This window comes from Cynoglossus semilaevis, chromosome 17, assembly GCF_000523025.1.
Source record: "Cynoglossus semilaevis isolate Cse_v1.0 chromosome 17, Cse_v1.0, whole genome shotgun sequence".
Lineage (NCBI taxonomy): Eukaryota > Metazoa > Chordata > Actinopteri > Pleuronectiformes > Cynoglossidae > Cynoglossus > Cynoglossus semilaevis.
The window spans coordinates 8,023,282-8,040,216 of NC_024323.1; the positions used below are offsets into that span (position 1 = coordinate 8,023,282).

At 41.4% G+C, this 16,935-nt stretch overlaps 1 protein-coding gene across 5 annotated transcripts in view; it reads left to right on the forward strand.

The window, feature by feature from the left end:
- The first annotated feature begins 633 nt into the window (after positions 1 to 633).
- The window catches only part of LOC103393018 (cytohesin-3), a 29,407-nt gene continuing 13,105 nt past the window's right edge, over positions 634 to 16,935 (forward strand). Inside the window, exons 1-2 of one of the 5 annotated variants that reach the window (XM_025064561.1) lie at positions 634 to 1,147; positions 1,414 to 1,490. In XM_025064561.1, the coding sequence (XP_024920329.1) occupies positions 1,472 to 1,490 (19 nt within the window). In that variant the 5' untranslated portion in view covers positions 634 to 1,147; positions 1,414 to 1,471. Of the gene's footprint in view, positions 1,148 to 1,413; positions 1,491 to 9,822; positions 12,376 to 16,935 lie in introns of those variants that run through there. The other 4 variants (XM_025064560.1, XM_025064559.1, XM_025064558.1 and 1 more) reach the window with 4 other exon arrangements.

Sequence of the window (16,935 nt, forward strand, 5' to 3'; positions counted from 1 at the left end):
GCTATAATTGAAACCAAGTGTGTTGTAGAAACACACTTGCAAAGATCTCCCTCCCTCTCTCTCCCTCCCTCTCCCCCTCTCTGTCTGTATAATTCTACTTTTCACTGTATCCCAACCTGTTAGTTCTGCCATCTTATATAAGAGTCTGGTCTGAAGTAGACATTTATACTTTTGAGTCTTGCATTACTTTGTGCACTACAGTAAATTAATGCAACACATATCTAACACTGCCTTCTAATACAGACTTTGGTTTATTATTTTTTTCTTGTTTAAAGAACATTTTGTGGGTTTGCACACAGAAAAATGGTAAAAAATGTGGAAAATAAACAAAGTAGGTTGCAGTAAAGGAAAAAAGTCAGGTGTTTGAGTTGGTCAAACTGCTGAGGAGTCATTTTTATATACTGTATACCCCCATCCCTGCCCCCAAACAAATAGAATTGGACATTGATTTGCCTGAGGTATTAATATTCATGTTTACACGCACACACACTGAGTATAAAAATACAGAGTTTTTGTGCAAAAATAATCAATGCTAACCGGATCGATGTATTTGATTAGTATAATCTCATATAAAGTCACGTGAGAGCTGAGCACAGACGGGACAGTGGATCTGGGGTGGGATTAACCACAAGTGTCGTTTTACACACAGAGATGGGATAGAGACTTCTTGTTTCTACCTTCCAAGGTAAAAGCCGTGTCCTTACTGTGAGCGTGTTATTTGGTACTACTCTTTTATTTTGAAGAGGTCATTAGTGTACTTCCTGCGTGCGTCTCGTTCGTCTGCCACCCTTGACACCATGACAACTACTCTGCCAAGAGGCTGCTGCTGCTGCTGCTGAAGTGACGGAGGGATAACGAGAACACGCCGGGGCCACTGTGTGCGAACACGCCGTCACTGCTGCTGCTGTCATAGAAACACACACCGCCAGGAAACGGAGCTGTCTGTGGGACTTAAATGGCCACGACGTTCTTTCAAAACGAACATTCTTCACGTGGAACAACCTGTGTACCAGATGCGACGTGGAAATTGAAAGCTCACTCGTAATCACCCTAAATAAGACGTTAACGCTCAACGGAAGTTTCCTTGACCTTATTTCTCTGGGGTGTCTTGATTTTTAAGCTACAGGCATGGAGGACGACAACCAAGGTAAAATAATACATATAAAAAAATGACACAATTGCATTTATTTATCATCCTAATTTTCAGATTATTTCATTGTCGCGACAGCCTGCTGTTGCCATGAAACATTGACGACAACAATGTTCATGATGAAAATGTCATAGACTCTGTATCTGTATCTGTCATACAGGACTTGGTGTTTTCACAGAGTTATTATTATTATTATTATTATTATTATTATTATTATTATTATGTTCCCTTCAGTTTAATCCGTTAATCTAATCTGCTCACAGTCATCTCTCCATCATCAGCTCTTCCTGCATCTGACTTTGAATCACCGAGTGTTGTGTTATGACGGGTTCAAGATCAGGTAAAGGACTTGTGCTTGCTGCACGTGTTGGGTTTTAAACACTGACCTACTCAGTGGGTGATGACTAATACACAAGGTGGTAATAAAACACCCGAGTACCTCTGTTAGTGGTGCTGTGGCCAAAATGTTTTATGAACTCAGTGGCACAGTTAAACGCTATCATCATATATTCTGTGTCAGGACATCTCTAATACTCAGGGCTGATCAGGCTGGACAGGGGTAAAAGTGAACACGAATTACATCTTGGTCTGTGCAGCTGAAGTTAGAGAAAGTTGGCGAAGCAAAGCTCAGAGGGTTTGGACATGTGTTAAAGAGAGATAAGAAAGAGAACCGTCGATTCGTGCACCTTCTGAGAGAGAAATGTTCACTGAGTCCTGTACCATTTAAAGAGACCTTTGTGTTTTTTTACATGCATGTTTTAGAAACACATTGTAACAACAAACAGTTTTTTTCACTGGCCACAAGAAAAAGCCTTATATAGTCTTGCTGTTTTCAAATGGTGGTTCACAGGTCTGAATTAGGCTAAGTCAAACCTATTGTCAGTTTCACTCTTACTTGTCAGCCTCTTTCCAGTCAGTTTTTTTCTTACCAGCTGCTACCTCAGTATTGTTAAGGGAATAGGAATACTTTGACATGTGACACTGTAATTACTGAAAAACGACTAATAACATTGAACCAAAATACATTCCAGTGTAATTTCCCCTCTTAGATACAAAAAAAGAAAATATCAATTCCCTTGCTCCTCTTCCCGGTATTAGTTTCATGCCCCAAAGGGGAGGCCCACCCCCCACTTTGGAAACCACTGCATTTGTGTACCCTGTACCATAGCTTTTCTTCATATAAAAAATGATTTGACCAAATTTTAGCGATAACTAGTTATATTGATCAATTGAGAATCAATCTTAGTATTCTTATTGACACCTCATGCTTTTCTTTTACATTTTTATCTATTTTAATTTTAATGCCAAATTAAATATAGTATAAATTACGTTTTGATAAAACAGGAAGGAATTTTTGCAGTGTCTGTTTCCCTGAGCGGTAGTTTTCCTACTACTGCAGCTTTTCTAGGCCAAGTGGAGGTAGAGTACAGATAGAAGGCATCTCCCATTTGCATTTTAAAATTTAAATAAAAACAACTTCCAGGCATTATCTCACTACAATTACAACATCACCTTAAGTCCTCCCTGAAACAAAATCATGAGTGCAATTCACCAAGGTCCACATCGTGAGAGCACACAGTGCTGTGTTTTCCACACACCAACTTTATCTATGACCAGTAGGCAAAGTAGTAAAATGTTGTGGCAAGGCAAATGTATTAGTTTAACACATTTCAACAACAGGGGAATTCAAGGTGCTGTTATAGGAAATACATGTCACTTTGAACAGTATATCGTATTTAATTGCAAGAAAAAAGTTGTACTTTATGATCAGGTCAATTTCTTTATTAAAAAAAAAAGTAGGACTTCAAATACTTAGCAAAATGTTTGCCACTACAAAGGTCTGGTGCTGGTGACACGAGCTGAATGTACATATGCAAATGTACTCAACTATCACAGGGGGTAGGGGAGGATGGGGAGGAGGGAGGGCAGGACTCAGAGACTGAGGAATCAGGAAACAGTCTTTGGTTTTCCTGAAAAAAAATTGGTCAGTCACTGTTGAGGGTCTAATTCATGTATGTTGGGTCTGTAGCCGTGGAACCTTTACATACTCAGTCAGACACCTGTGAACCCGTTGGACCCACTGCTGCATCAGCAAATTCAGCAAATCTTGATAAACTAAGTTTAGCCTGTAGCTGAGAAGAAACAGCGCGGTTGTCTCACCTCTCAAAGCCAGTCTTATTCAGTTCCTTATGATCACGTCCCGCAGAGCTGCAGGATGTGACTCTTGGCCGGGGTAGTGCATGAATAGTGGGAGTGGGAGGGGACATAACGCTGTCATTGTGCGGTGTGTATGTCCAGACTGGCCTCCAGCGGTGGCACACGTCACCAGAGCCCCTCAGACAGACATATGGAGCTTTGATGCCAACCAGTGATAGCTGGCAACAGCTGGGACCATTTATCCCCCCCGATCCCCCCCAACACACACACTTTGACTCATGGACAGTCACAGAAATTAAAGTTCCCATTTTCTGTTTGCAGGAAAAACGATCTATTTGATTTTGGTGTGTGTGTGTGTGTGTTGTTCATGTGAGCCCTGGTGTTTTAGTGATTTATATCACATTTTGTCTCCTCATCTGGAATAATTTGTTTGCGTGTTGTCCCCGGAAAGAAACACACTGTTCTCTTCTTTGTTGTGTTTTTTTTTTAAATTTTAGTTTGTAAACCTAATCTGTAATGAACAGTTTGAACAAATTAGGATGCATAATTGCAGATTTTGCTCGGTCACATATACAGTAACAAAAAAAATAGGAAAAAAAAGAATGAAATAATGAGTCAAACTAGTCCAGACAGGAACAATGAAATTGTTAACTGCAGAAAGGAGCGAGCCACAGTAGCAGCGACGGTGAGATGTCTGATTAGGAACGAGAGGAAGAGACGGTGTGATGTGTGAGGTATTCAGTAGAGTCAGGTACTAGACCGAAGTTGGAGCATTTCCAGGGAGTTGTGGAGCTCTGCCAGGGAAATACACAGAGGGATAAGGACGCTGAACTAGATATTCCAACTAAATAAATCCTCTTGTCATGAACAACTTGTTGCACGTTTTACAAACATTCACGCTGCTAAGAACATAATGTAGATGAAGGCTAAATAATCAGTTTTTTTTACAACATATACTTCCCAAGAACTGTTCTGCTGCCACTTCCCAGACACTCAGTGTCTAACCTCCCCCCCCCCACTGAATGACTGCTGTTCAGTTGGCATGTTAAAAGCAAGTACAGAGAATACTGCTGTGAAACAATGAACCAACGTAGAGTCCACAATACTGTGCTGAGTCTCAGTCTGTCTGACTGAGCAGACCTGCACATTCTTTTTCTGCATGACTGATCCTCTATCCTCTGATGCATCTACGGCTCCTGTGCTCCACAGTACAGTGCTAGTCCTGTTCACTGGACGGCTTTATACACTCACAGTCACCACACTGTGTTCTTTCTGGTGACTTTGAATGATGCCCGTAGGGTGTGAATCGGAGCGTTTATGGCACCTGTTGGCTGGACTGCATGCCCGCTGGTGCCTACAGTTACTGCCATTCAGAGTTGGCAGCTTAGTCTCTGTGTATGTGTGTGTGTGTGGTCTGTTGGTTGATGGCACACTGCAGCTCAAATCAGGTGACAAGAGACACACACGGTGGACTGGGCCCTAAGCTCTCAGAGCTATTCATCTCCTGTCTGCAGGACGGCACCAGCAGCTTCCTGCTATGTTGAGGATTTCTGTTTTTGTCATTGGAGTAGAAAAGACGCCTCTGTGTTTTTTTTCTCCCCTCGACCCACATGCTGTCAAGCGCCGAGGAAAACAGAGAATTATGCTATAAAATAAATTAGCCTGACAGAGTATCTTCTAGTTTTAAGGTTGTGGATGAATTCCTCAAGTCTCAAGGAGGCTGGAGCAGACACTCGGGGAACCTGCTTCTGTGACTATGAATTAAATTAGGGTTCAACAAAAGTAAGGGCCAATGCAGGGACAGGATGCTGCGTACAGAAAAAAGAACTCTGCAAACTTGACTTGAATCCAGCCCAGCTTGCTACAAGGAAGGATGGGTGAAGCCTCAAGCCTTGCTAATTATATTCTAATTAAGAGCCATGTGCTATCAATTGAGTTTAAATTTCAATCTAATTAATCACAGAGAATTTTAGGATCACTCGTGATTAATCCAACAACAATTAAAAAATAACTGTTTATACTGCTGGAGCAGAAAGACAAATACCAGCAGGTAGATGTATTTGTTTCATGCCTGTTTTTTATTAGTGACTAATCCATGTAATGGAATTATTAATATGAAAAAATGTCAAGAAAATTTTAACTCAATGTTATCATAACTGTGAATCAATCTACAGTGACATTGACCAAGATCAATGGATTAAATAGGGAATAAATGATAATAGGGTGAAATTATATTGATAAGTTACAGATTAGTATATGATATATTACACAGATTTAGACCAAATGAGGTCAAATAACATGCCCCTTTGTTGTGATAACACAGGTAGAGTTGTTACTTTGAGCCCAGCGTGGTGATGAAGCTGACCTCCGTCCACTGTGTGTGTGGGCAACATTACTGTACAGACTAAAGTCTGCCTGCATGCATGAGCTCCTTGTGTAAAGCAGTCAACAAAGAGGGTCCTTGTTGAGTCAGGCCTCCCAGAGAGCACCTTACATTACACTTCATTGGTTGAAAACAGTAACACAGTAGTTTGGTTTGGGATTGCTTTGGTCTACAATTTGCTTGTGTTATTAGGGGGCTACGTTTCAAATTATGTGTGTAAAGACCGACCTTTTTCTTGCCTTTGAAATGTATAAGTTGAAAGGACCTTTTTAGAGTTCTCACATTACTGCTGGCAAGATTTTAATTCTTAGGCTGGGGAGCACACGTTCAGCTGCCTTTTAAGAGCGTGTCCAATTTCCACCTCATCTAAGGGACTGCCCAGTGTACAGATCTACTGCTTGACAGACTCACAAATTATTCGGCTGTGTCTGTGTAGCCTTCGGACCGTCAAGGGACTCATTGAGGGAAGACGTGAGGCATGTCAAGTAATTTTTCTCCTCTTAAGAAAGAGAAACCAGAGCGTGCCAAATGTCTCAGGAGTCTGAAGCCATGTGCTGAAGTGAATTTCGGGCAAAGAACGTCCTGCTCCACTTGGGCCTTTGCGGGACTTTGGGTTCATGGCTCTCTGCTCTCAGACTGTGCGGCGTGTGAGATGGTGGCGGTGTTGGGAGGGTTTCAGATCCATTGGAAAAGGAAGGAAATGGGGGAGGGAAATAAAGGAGGGAGGTTGGAACAATTATATAAGAACACGGAGATTGTTTGACCTGGTGAAGATGCAGGAAAAAGGTGTATCCCCTCTGGCTGCCAGTACATCCAGTGCTTCACATAATGGAAGCACAACACAGTCCCAATATTTTCCAGTGCTGCAGATTTTTTTTCTTCTAGAGAACACTTTTTTTTTTGTTGACATTTTTGTTTTTCAGCAGGTTTTCCTCTTAATTGAACCTATATTATATACAGACTTTCCATTCAGGCAGAACCCAGACTTCTGCTTTAGATTTTGTTATTCATTATCTTTAGGCTGTCACACAAAAGCAGTAATTACACTGAAACAGATCTGAACAGCGTTACTGTCTGATGGCGTCACCATCACAGAAAAATTAGTTTAAGTCACTTTTTTTCAATGGCTTAACATCAGCGCCCTCCTTTTAAGAAGAAAAAAACATTTTCATTGTGTTTTTTTTTTTTTCTGGCAGCAGAGTCCTTCTCCTTTCTCTCTGAACCTGTAACCTTTTTGTGCATGTTAGCTAGCTTAGACATTTTCCCACTCCTACTATGGAGTTCCAACACAGAAAATAAGGATTTATTTCCCATGTGAAGAACATATTATGTTATTTTAAGTGTTTATCTGTGCTGGAGGACATCTCAGAAGTTTTTCTTGTAAGGGAGGACTGTTTCTTGGCACTGACTTTTGGTTTTGGCTGTTGCCCTGTGAGCTTCTCTCTTTTAACACTAGGATGGAATGGATGGAATGGACGTTATGCCACAGAGATGGAATAAATGTTCAGGTTGTTCCTGATGACTTCTGCCACATTTTTCCTGGTATTGCCAAACTCATGGTTCATGCTCGGACAGAACCTCTGGCTTATTTTTTCCTCATTTCGAGCCTCTCCTGAAATGCTCTGGCGCCTCACACTGGAATATGTTATTTGGTTGAAGTTTATACGCCGGATGACTTTCCCCACACATCCCTCCCCAGTTCTCCTCTCTTGAAACTGGCATTAGGAGGATACAGGCTGTGGGTGGTTGAATGATGATCAAACTTTGTTATGCATGTCCCTTAAATCAGGCCCTGGATGAAATTGTATCTAATACCTATTTATCGACAATGGTGTCAGTTCCAGAAAGTTCCAGAAAAGGCCAAATCACTGACTCAGAGTACCAGAGACTCACTGACTGTATGGGTAACTCACCACTGATGCACATGATTAAGAAATAGTCAGTATTTATACTATCATTTTCTAACCCTGGTGGCCACTGAAAGTACTTAACCAAACATTTTTTTGGAATCTTAATACTGCAGCTGCGACTGTTGACATTGGCTGCATGAGACAAATATTAAGACATACCTACAAGAGTTTAGTGGGTTTTTTTTAGCAGTCTGTGTGCACTATACAGGAAGTTGTCTTCACCTCCCTCCCCCTCAGTTTTTACTGATGTTTAAAAGTGAAAGTGAGTTAAGAAGCAGCAGAAACCACAATGACATGACAATATAATAAATATTTAGTTTACAAAACTCAGGGTCGACTTCGTGTTTAGCTCTCAGTATTCTCCAAACAAATGGTTTATTTTTCTGCTTAACTGTTTTCCAGCTCTGTGTGTGTGTGTGTGTGTGTGTGTGTGTGTGTGTGGCCATTAAGCATCTGGCCAGCATCCAGCCTCTTGGAGCCCTCCTGCTTCCCCTCCTGGGGCGCGTGGCACTGCCACTTCAGTGCCAGCTCGGCTTTTGAGAAGGGATTTGTAACACTGTGTGTGACTCACTCTGGGGGTCAACGTGTCACGAAGCTACCGCAGCACATCTTCAGTCTTTGCCGTAGCTCTGTCTTTTTCCAGCCCCTGCTCACTCTTGGTATTTTTTTCTTGAAGATGCTGCATGTTGTAAACTTTATTCTTCCTTCACAGGGAGAGAGGATGTGCTCTGACTGCACACCTGCTGAAACAGCTGAGCTCTTTTTGCCTCCCATGTTCCCCATCATTCCCTCCTTGATTTTCTGAGAGATTGCATGAGCATCCTGTCAGTGTGTATATACACATGTACATGTGTGTACAATAAGTCACTCTGTGTACGGAGCTCAGGAGTGAGAAGCAGAAACACGAACCCAAGGATTCACGGATTCAAAGGGAACGTAGAGCTGTGGGGAGTTAGCTGCTGCAGTCGCTCTGTGTACTGTCAGATGTTCAAAGTAGGTTAGTGGTGCACGGCTCAGTGCAGCTGTGTGGATCTCATTCTCCTCTGCTTCCACTGTTCCACTCATCCTGTGAAAATGCGTGCACACGTGACCGTCAATGAGCATATCTCTTTATATGGAGTTCATTTATGCTCACACTGTGGATTACCGTGAACTGCAACCCCCTCTCGTAGTGTAGACAAATGGAGATCAAGTGGTGTGGCGATGTGGATGATGGATTACAGGAGGGGGGATTCTGGCAGCTCGCTGTCACTTTTCTCACTGTAGTGTTATAAAACTGACACAGACTCGCGTACAGTATACTGTACAGTAGACACAATATTCAGCGGTAGCCGTGAAAGACGTAAACACACAGGAGAGCCCTGTCCCCTTCTGTGTTCTTGATACAATATGTCATGATTTATGATAAAAGTGTCAACGGGGTGTTCGGCTCCCCGCTCCTCATTTTTTGAACCCTTCTCCTTCTCTTTGACCCTTAAATGGTTTAATTGTTTGCAGACACACGAGGCCTATTGTTGCCACAGTGAGCAGCACAGTGAAGTGAACAGCCCTGACAGAACTGGTCACAGTGACAGCACCCAGCATGCTCTGCAACGGCAGAGAAATAATTGCTTTAAATGTGGGCTTTTTTCAGAAGACTTTTTTTTTTTTTTTTATCCATAATGCTTTTATAGTGTCTACACATGCAAACATGTTATTGTGCATTTTTTTATTATATTATTATATTTTTTGAGCACATTCGGAGGTCAAAAGTCTCCACAATAAGTAGGAAAAGCTGCTTGTTGATATTTGGTTGATCCTTTTTTAAAATATTTTTTACTGGGAGTACTTGTGAAATGAGAATCCCATAAGTAAGTAAAAGCTTTCTTAAATACTTAAAATTACTTTTACTAAATAACAATATATAAATAATTATATTAAAACTGCAAACAGAGTTTGTTTTAACCCTTTCAGGACGGTACAAAATATAGAAAATGGCTCAAATTAATAGACTTTTTACTAAAACACACACACACACACACACACCTCTGTATTCCCAATGCACATTTTCACACGAACAACTTGAACCTCATGATACATCAATGTCAGTGCCATCACAGATGATCATTTGGTTTGATAGATGATCTTGTATGGCTTGTAAACACACACACTTGTAACACACACACCAGATACACACACACACACATACAAATGCCCCTCAGGGTTTATCAGGAGGTGAGTGGTTTGCAGCCTCTCGCTTCCGTCACAAGTGCGTTCAATCTTCTCGTTGACCTCCTTCCACCTCCGTCATGTTGAATTTCTGTCATCATCAGCTCCTCCATACACTCCAGACAGAACCTGGACAAAGGTTCTTAGGTAGCTCTTGTACCACGGCCAGAAGCCAAAGAACACTCCCTCAAATATGGAGTCAGTCAGTCATCTAAACTGTAACAATAATGGCTAATTACTGTGTTTCCCCCAGGGAAGTGTCAGCCGCCGATGCTGACAACATCAGCAGCTCCTATTGGACATCTGTGGTTGTCATGCTGTTGATGCCTGCGGGCTGTCAGGAGGTCAAACGTGTTTTTAGTTTCTTGGATAAACACACCTTATCCAGCACTCTATCTTCCAGCGCCTCGAAGGAAGAAGAAAGCAACTGTTTAAGTTTGATGAGGGAGAGACATTCAAGATGTGTAAGATTAAAAACACCTTATAATCATGTGTGAACAGGAAGTGCAGGGTAACTGATACTGTGGTACCGTGTTCTGACAAGTAACACTGAGTCCAAGGAGTCTCTATTAATTTCAGATATTTGCTATTTTTTGCAGATGCTCATCATCTGGAAAAACCCTTTCTTTAAAACCTGCTGAAGCTAGGTGATCAGACTCTCCCCACCCACATGTAGTGTATTGAAGAAATCCTGGCTTAGGTCTTAGGTCTGATATACACTAACTTTTTTCCCCTCTCTTCTCCTCCTCCTCATCCGCCTCTTCAACTTCCTGATGTCTTGAGGAGAAGTGAAGTCCCAGCTGGAGCATCTCTTCCTTGTCCTACCTCTTTTTTCCCCTTCTCGTCTGTCTGTTCCATCTTTGCACTACTTTAAGGCCCGGGTCTGAATATGAACAGTCTGCGGTTTTGCCTCCTCCACTCTGTTTCTTTTCTCTCACATGCAAAATCTTCCCCCTCACAGTCTTGCTATCAGACTGTAGGCTGAAGAGGCAGCTATTTCCAGGGTGTAACAGGACTGTAGGGAGTCTCTGAGTAATGAACGAAGAAGAAAACGTGGGAATAAGCAATGTTATGACCTACAGTGCCCCCCAAAACGAGTCAGTCAGACTATTTTAAAAGAACAAAAAATGAGAAGGAAATTTGACAAAATGCAGTCGTTTCTCATGAATAACTGACAGACTGACTGGTGGATGTAGAATATTTCCTTCGGGGCATTATCTAATTATCTTATGTGTGTAATTTTTCATTTAGGCAGTGTTTTTACTGTCTGGGCAGTGGTAACAAAATAAACCAGTTCATCGTCCGACTAACCGTCTCAGTCATGTAAACAGACTCGTTTACTTTGCAAAGTAAAGAAAGGCCTGTAGACAACAAAATATACCCACGAATAATTAGTTTATCAACCTTAACTGTCATTTACGAGTAAAACTGGTTTCAGTCCCGCCCTTCACAAACCTGCATCCTAAGTGATTCGATTTTTTAAATAGACCACAATTTTGAACAAATTTACATTTAATTTTATTGTCACAGCAGATGGGGCTGTAAACCTTAAATAACTTTCTGTAAAAATAGAACATGGAGCGAGCAGATCTATTTTACAGAATTTGACATTTTGTCGTTTAACATTGAACTAAAACAAAATTCAGATGCAGTAGATGAAGAATGAGTGGGCAGAATGTAAATGTTGTTGCTCTTCTCGGATGATTGTAACATTTAAAACGGTGAGGATTTTAGCAGTAAATTCTCGTCTCATCGGTCGTTACCATGTGTAGTTACAGACCAGGTATCACTGAGGAACATTCCCTGAGTTTACTTTCATGGATTCAAACTCACATCTGCTGCAACACTGAAGATAATCGAAGTCCATTAAAGACACATTTCTGAAGTTAAAATTGCTTTTGAAAATGGCGTCTTCTCCAGTTTCGGTGGACTGGATTTAAAGCAAACACTCTCTGCCTGGATCATCAGTGTTTCTGATGTGATGTAAAACGCAGACCAACCTCCCATCATCACTTTCACACCTGCAGTTAAGACTCTGTGAAGGAAAGGTTGACCTTTTGATTGACAGCCCTAATGTTTAGATCATGTGTTTTCCTTGAAAGAGGTAAAGGACAGAGTATTGAAAAAACAATGAGTGGAAACTGGTGTGAATTTCAGATAAGTTGGTAAACAGAAATGATGAGACTTGAGGAGGTGCATGGAGCCGGTCTGACCAGACTGAGTGGTTTGAGTAGGAGGAATGTGGGCTATTTCATGCTACTACTGTCATCTGTCAATAGGCAGAACAGTCTTGGTGTGTGTGTGTGTTTATTTTGTGCATGTTGCTGTGTGTCTGTGCATGATAGAGAGCTGTGAGTAGGTGTATTGCCGCGGGGAAAAACAATTACCACACACCTACCAGCCACAATTGCAGCTTACAGTACATGGGCAGGAAACACGCACCACAGAAACTGTGAAGCTCCACCAGAACACAGTCACATCCAGGACCAACCATCAGAGAAAGGCCGAGGCCTCTGCCGATGGCATGTCAGTCATCATGGGAACCAGAGAGAGGGGAAAAACCTGTGGTACGTAGTATTTTAAACTGCTTTTGTCACCGGCCATGACAACTCTTACCTGTGAACCTACGTCAGTCTAAACCCAGCAGAGTTGCTGGGTTTTTTGCAGCAGCCTTGGTGTTTGGCATTTACGTAGGTGATCTGCAATTAGTCTGTGGTCGGAGCAACTAGGAGCTGTTTGCGTGGTTGCTATTGTTACAGAAATCCCCTGTTCTGATCATGGCACACATCCCTTCTATTGTCCCACTCAGACTGGTAAAAGACAGGAACTGTTTCACCGACTTTGTTGAACCAATGACTGGAGAGGAATGTTCACTCTGGGATCACAGAATAGTTTGACTTTGGTTTGAATGGCCAATGTGCAGCTTACTGGTTTCTCTGTAACTGTCGTGGTAAAGGTTACACTGTGTTAGATTACATTCAGTTTCTACTGTTGGAATTCATTATATGCGACTATATACAATTGTCTGGATTATCATTGTCCTGGTCCCTGTCTTTATTTAAAAATGGCTGTTTTAGAAAATGTTATATTCAAGTCATGACTCATTAACACATAAACCTTGGCTAATATTAATGACAGGTTGTAGCTTTTTGGAAAACAAAAATGTAATCTTTTTGCTAACATTCTGTGGTTTTTACGCCAGTTTTAATTTTAATGTAGTTAGTTTTTCCTTTTAAACGATGTTAACTTCTTCATGGTTTTTAAACTAGAGAAGAGCCATAAAAACCTTACAAAAGCTATGATTTAAGGTTGTTCGTTTGTTTTTGGAATATGACAGTTAGTATTCAGTTAAACTGCATTAAAATTCCATTTAGAATGTCTGAGTGTACAAACAGGACTTTAAGCAGAGGAATTGATGTAGAAGTCGATCTGCTCTGTTGGCGTTGGTGCCAGGAGTCCTGGGAACATGTGACCGTCTGGCGTTTAATCATCTAACTTAGTGATCTGCTGATAAAGACCAGACACTCACATGAACAATCAGATACCAATCTATCTATCAAGATCTGCACACACACACACACACTCATCAGACAGTGAGCTGTTTGTGGACCGATGTATCTTTCCACGATGCCTTTAATGACTTGACTTAGAAGCACGGCAGTGATGTATTATTCAAAACCCTGTTTGGTTTTCAGCCATTAGTTGATTGGCTTTACAGAATGTGTAAGGACGAGCGCAAACTCACATTTAACCTATGGGTTAATATGGTATCTCTGCAAGTTTCAACTGCCTGTTGGTATTTATCTAATGAGACCAGGACTCAGGGGCTTTGTCAAAGTCTAAAAGACCTCAGAAACCTGTGGCACAAATCATTTGCTTGTGATCAGTTTCTCCTTCTATTTAGAGCAGAGAGAATCATCACTGATGTTTTCAACAGTCTTATGACTCAACTTCAAACACTTCCTAATGATGTCAATAACCAACTGTGACTACATTTGAGAATTATTTGATTACTGGTTGGCAACATTTAACATTCATAATCGTCTTAGCTTTAGACACAAAACCTTTATAGAGAAACATGTTAATAATTTCTTTTCTTTTAATTTATCACATGCCAGGTCTAACAAGATTTTAAATTACACCAAAAAGTGAGCTGTGTTTATAGAAGTTAGTCAAGTTAGAACTGGGCGACCAGTCACTAACAATTTGAAACCATTATCATGTTTTGTATTGCAGTCATTTCCTACTACCATCAATTTTAGATCCCAGATTGATAACCAGTCAAACTGAATTTAGTCTGGAACTGAACCTGTACCAATGTATTTGGGACATAACCTTCTTCTTTAAACATGAAGTCAAACAGTTACACAGTGGTCGATCAGCAGGGTTGGTGGGAGTTGGTTGACCATTCAGAAGACGAGTGTTTAAATCAAACTCTTTGTCTAAATCTGTCCAGGCAGGACACTTAACCACAAATTACGGATCATCCCCCAGCCACCCAGCTCTGGTTCCAAGCCTGGAATATTAGGGGTAATTGTGTCAGGAAATGGCAACTAGTGTGACAGCTGTAGTGGATATCAATAACTGTGAAGATGAGCGCCGCCAGAGTTGTTCTTTTTCAGTTTTCACTAAGCAGAGACAGTAATAATTTTTTCAGTTTTCACTAAGCAGAGACAGATGCTGCGGATAAAGAGCTACAGAAACATAAAGGCTTGTTGATTTTTATGCTTTGTCGCCTGAATCCATGGTTTGTGTCAGGATGAGAATGTTTGTAGTATGTAAATACTGTCGAAGCCCCGCAGATATCATTCTGTCCGTTAACATTGTCATAAATTAAGTCTGATGTGGTGAGAATCTCGAGGAGTAACACTGAGACAATGCGCCGTTACATACTCTCAGTCGATGTCCAATCTGTCTCGCTGGATTACAAAAGGCCATGATTTCCTCGACCTCCAAAGATGCTGTTAACCAGATTACAGTTTTCCAGTAATTGTTAATATATGATTAATCCTTGTCTTTGTACTTCGTATTTGTTGGTGAATCCTGGATGAGCCGGAGATAAAAAGCTGTTATAATGTTGTATCGATTACAGCTGTAACAGAGTTGTTTTAAGTCACATGGAAAGGCAGAGAGTGGTACTGCATCGGTAATCTGTCACTGGACCTGGGGTTAAAAACGAAGTCTTTGTTCATGCTATAGATTGGTTCTCTATAAGCGCCTTCCCTTATGGAAAGACACAGATTCCCAAACTCCAACATATAATGCAGCCCATGTCCAGTCAGCAGTGGCCCTCACTGTGATATCTGATCACTCTGCGTGTCCCACAATGCACCAAACACTGATCTGTCACCTCGGACAATTAGTCCCATTCTGGAGTCCAGCCGCGCTCCTTCAGTCGAGGAGGAGGGACGGCGGAGTGTTTTGCGCATTACAGACGTAGGTTGCCTGCGGGGTCTCTCTGCTCCACAATTACTGCTTTATGAGAGAGTTTGGCTGAAGCCAAGAAGAGAGAACAGGGTCTGCAGAGAGTGTGAAGATGTCTGCTGAGCCTGGTGTCTGCTCCTGCAGCACTTTGGATGCTGGAATGTCAGGATAGTTTGGAAATGTTTTATTCTGGTTTTCTTCTTTTTATTAGCCTCAATAGAGATCGTAGGTCATCTGGTGCTGACTGTTCAATGTTCCCACAGTCAAAGAAGAATCTCCAACAGACTGGTCACTGCTCTCCTGACTGACTCCTCTTCTGCGTAAACTTAATCTGTATTTATCTAGAATATCCTGACCTAATGATCCACAACACTCCTGTCACAGGCTTATATACAGAACAGAACTTGCCAAAGGACAGGGATCAGAATGAAGGAGAAATGCAGCGAATGGAGAAAACTTTCTCACATTTTTCAAACACTCATGGGAAGAGGAGGAAAATTTCTGAGTTGCAGAGCTTGAATCTGCTTTCACCCCAAAATTTCACTGCAATGTGGAGGCGGACAGAGAGTGAGCTAAGAGTGTGCTGTAGCAGCGCTGCGTTTAAATGACCTACTTCCTGTCAGCCCGCTCTCACATAGATTACTGTTTTTTTCCTGATGTGTAGGAAAGTGGGGGAGGTCTTCAAAGAGGGTCTTGGGGGAGAGGTTCACGTGGCAGGAGTAAATGATGGATAAGTAGGGGACTCTGGGGGGGGGGGGTTCACACCTCTGGTACAGAATTAAATACCTTTCTGCTGTGATGTCTGAATTTTCTATATACTCATTGTCTGTTGTTACACATGTGTACTGATCTGTGTATACAGTACACTCTTCACACAGTAATAACATGTGAGCTCTCTCTCTCTCTCTCTCTCTCTCTGTCTTTCCCTCTCTCGCTCTTTCTGCAGCATTAATTACCTCAAACGAGGGCTTCACGAGCGCTGACTATCTGAGAGCCAATATTTGAGGGGGCGGACCCTGGCAGATGCTCAGTGGTCTCTGTGCATGTGTATTAGTGTGTCAAACACAAACTACATTGTTCATGGACATTGTCTGCTTTTTTTTTTTTTTTACAAGGATGCTTCTGTGTGTGTATTATTTGCTTGTAACACAAGAAGCCTTTCTCCCACACCTGGCTTCTCTGTTATCATCCCTTTATCAGCCAGTGTGTGTTTAAAGTCTGTGTAACGACCAGTGCACTTCATGGTTCATTTATTATTTTGTTTTTCGTTCTCTTTCCAAAAAACAAAGAACATTTACTTCACTACTACAGCAGTGAAAGTGGCTAGGCGTAACAAGGTGCTATTTAAAATATTATATATATTATATTATATATTTTTGTTGTCAGATTATAATTGATAGAAGCAGTAAAATTCACCTGGTGGAGTTCAGTGTCAGAGTTGGCAATGACAGTAGGTGAAATATTCCAGATTGTTAACTTTCAACTGCCAGTAAAAATCTCACTTCCTGTTGAGATTTGATCTTTTTGTTGTTTTTCCTTGCTCCGTGTTTTTCTCATCAGGAAAGAGAAGCTGCAGACAGATATGCAGGTGATCAGGGACCACGAACACAACACGACCTGTGACTGCTCTCTCTTTCACATTTTTTTTCATTGGTGATTTTTATTTTTCATTATTACACAGCACTTCTGTCTGTCAGGCTCTT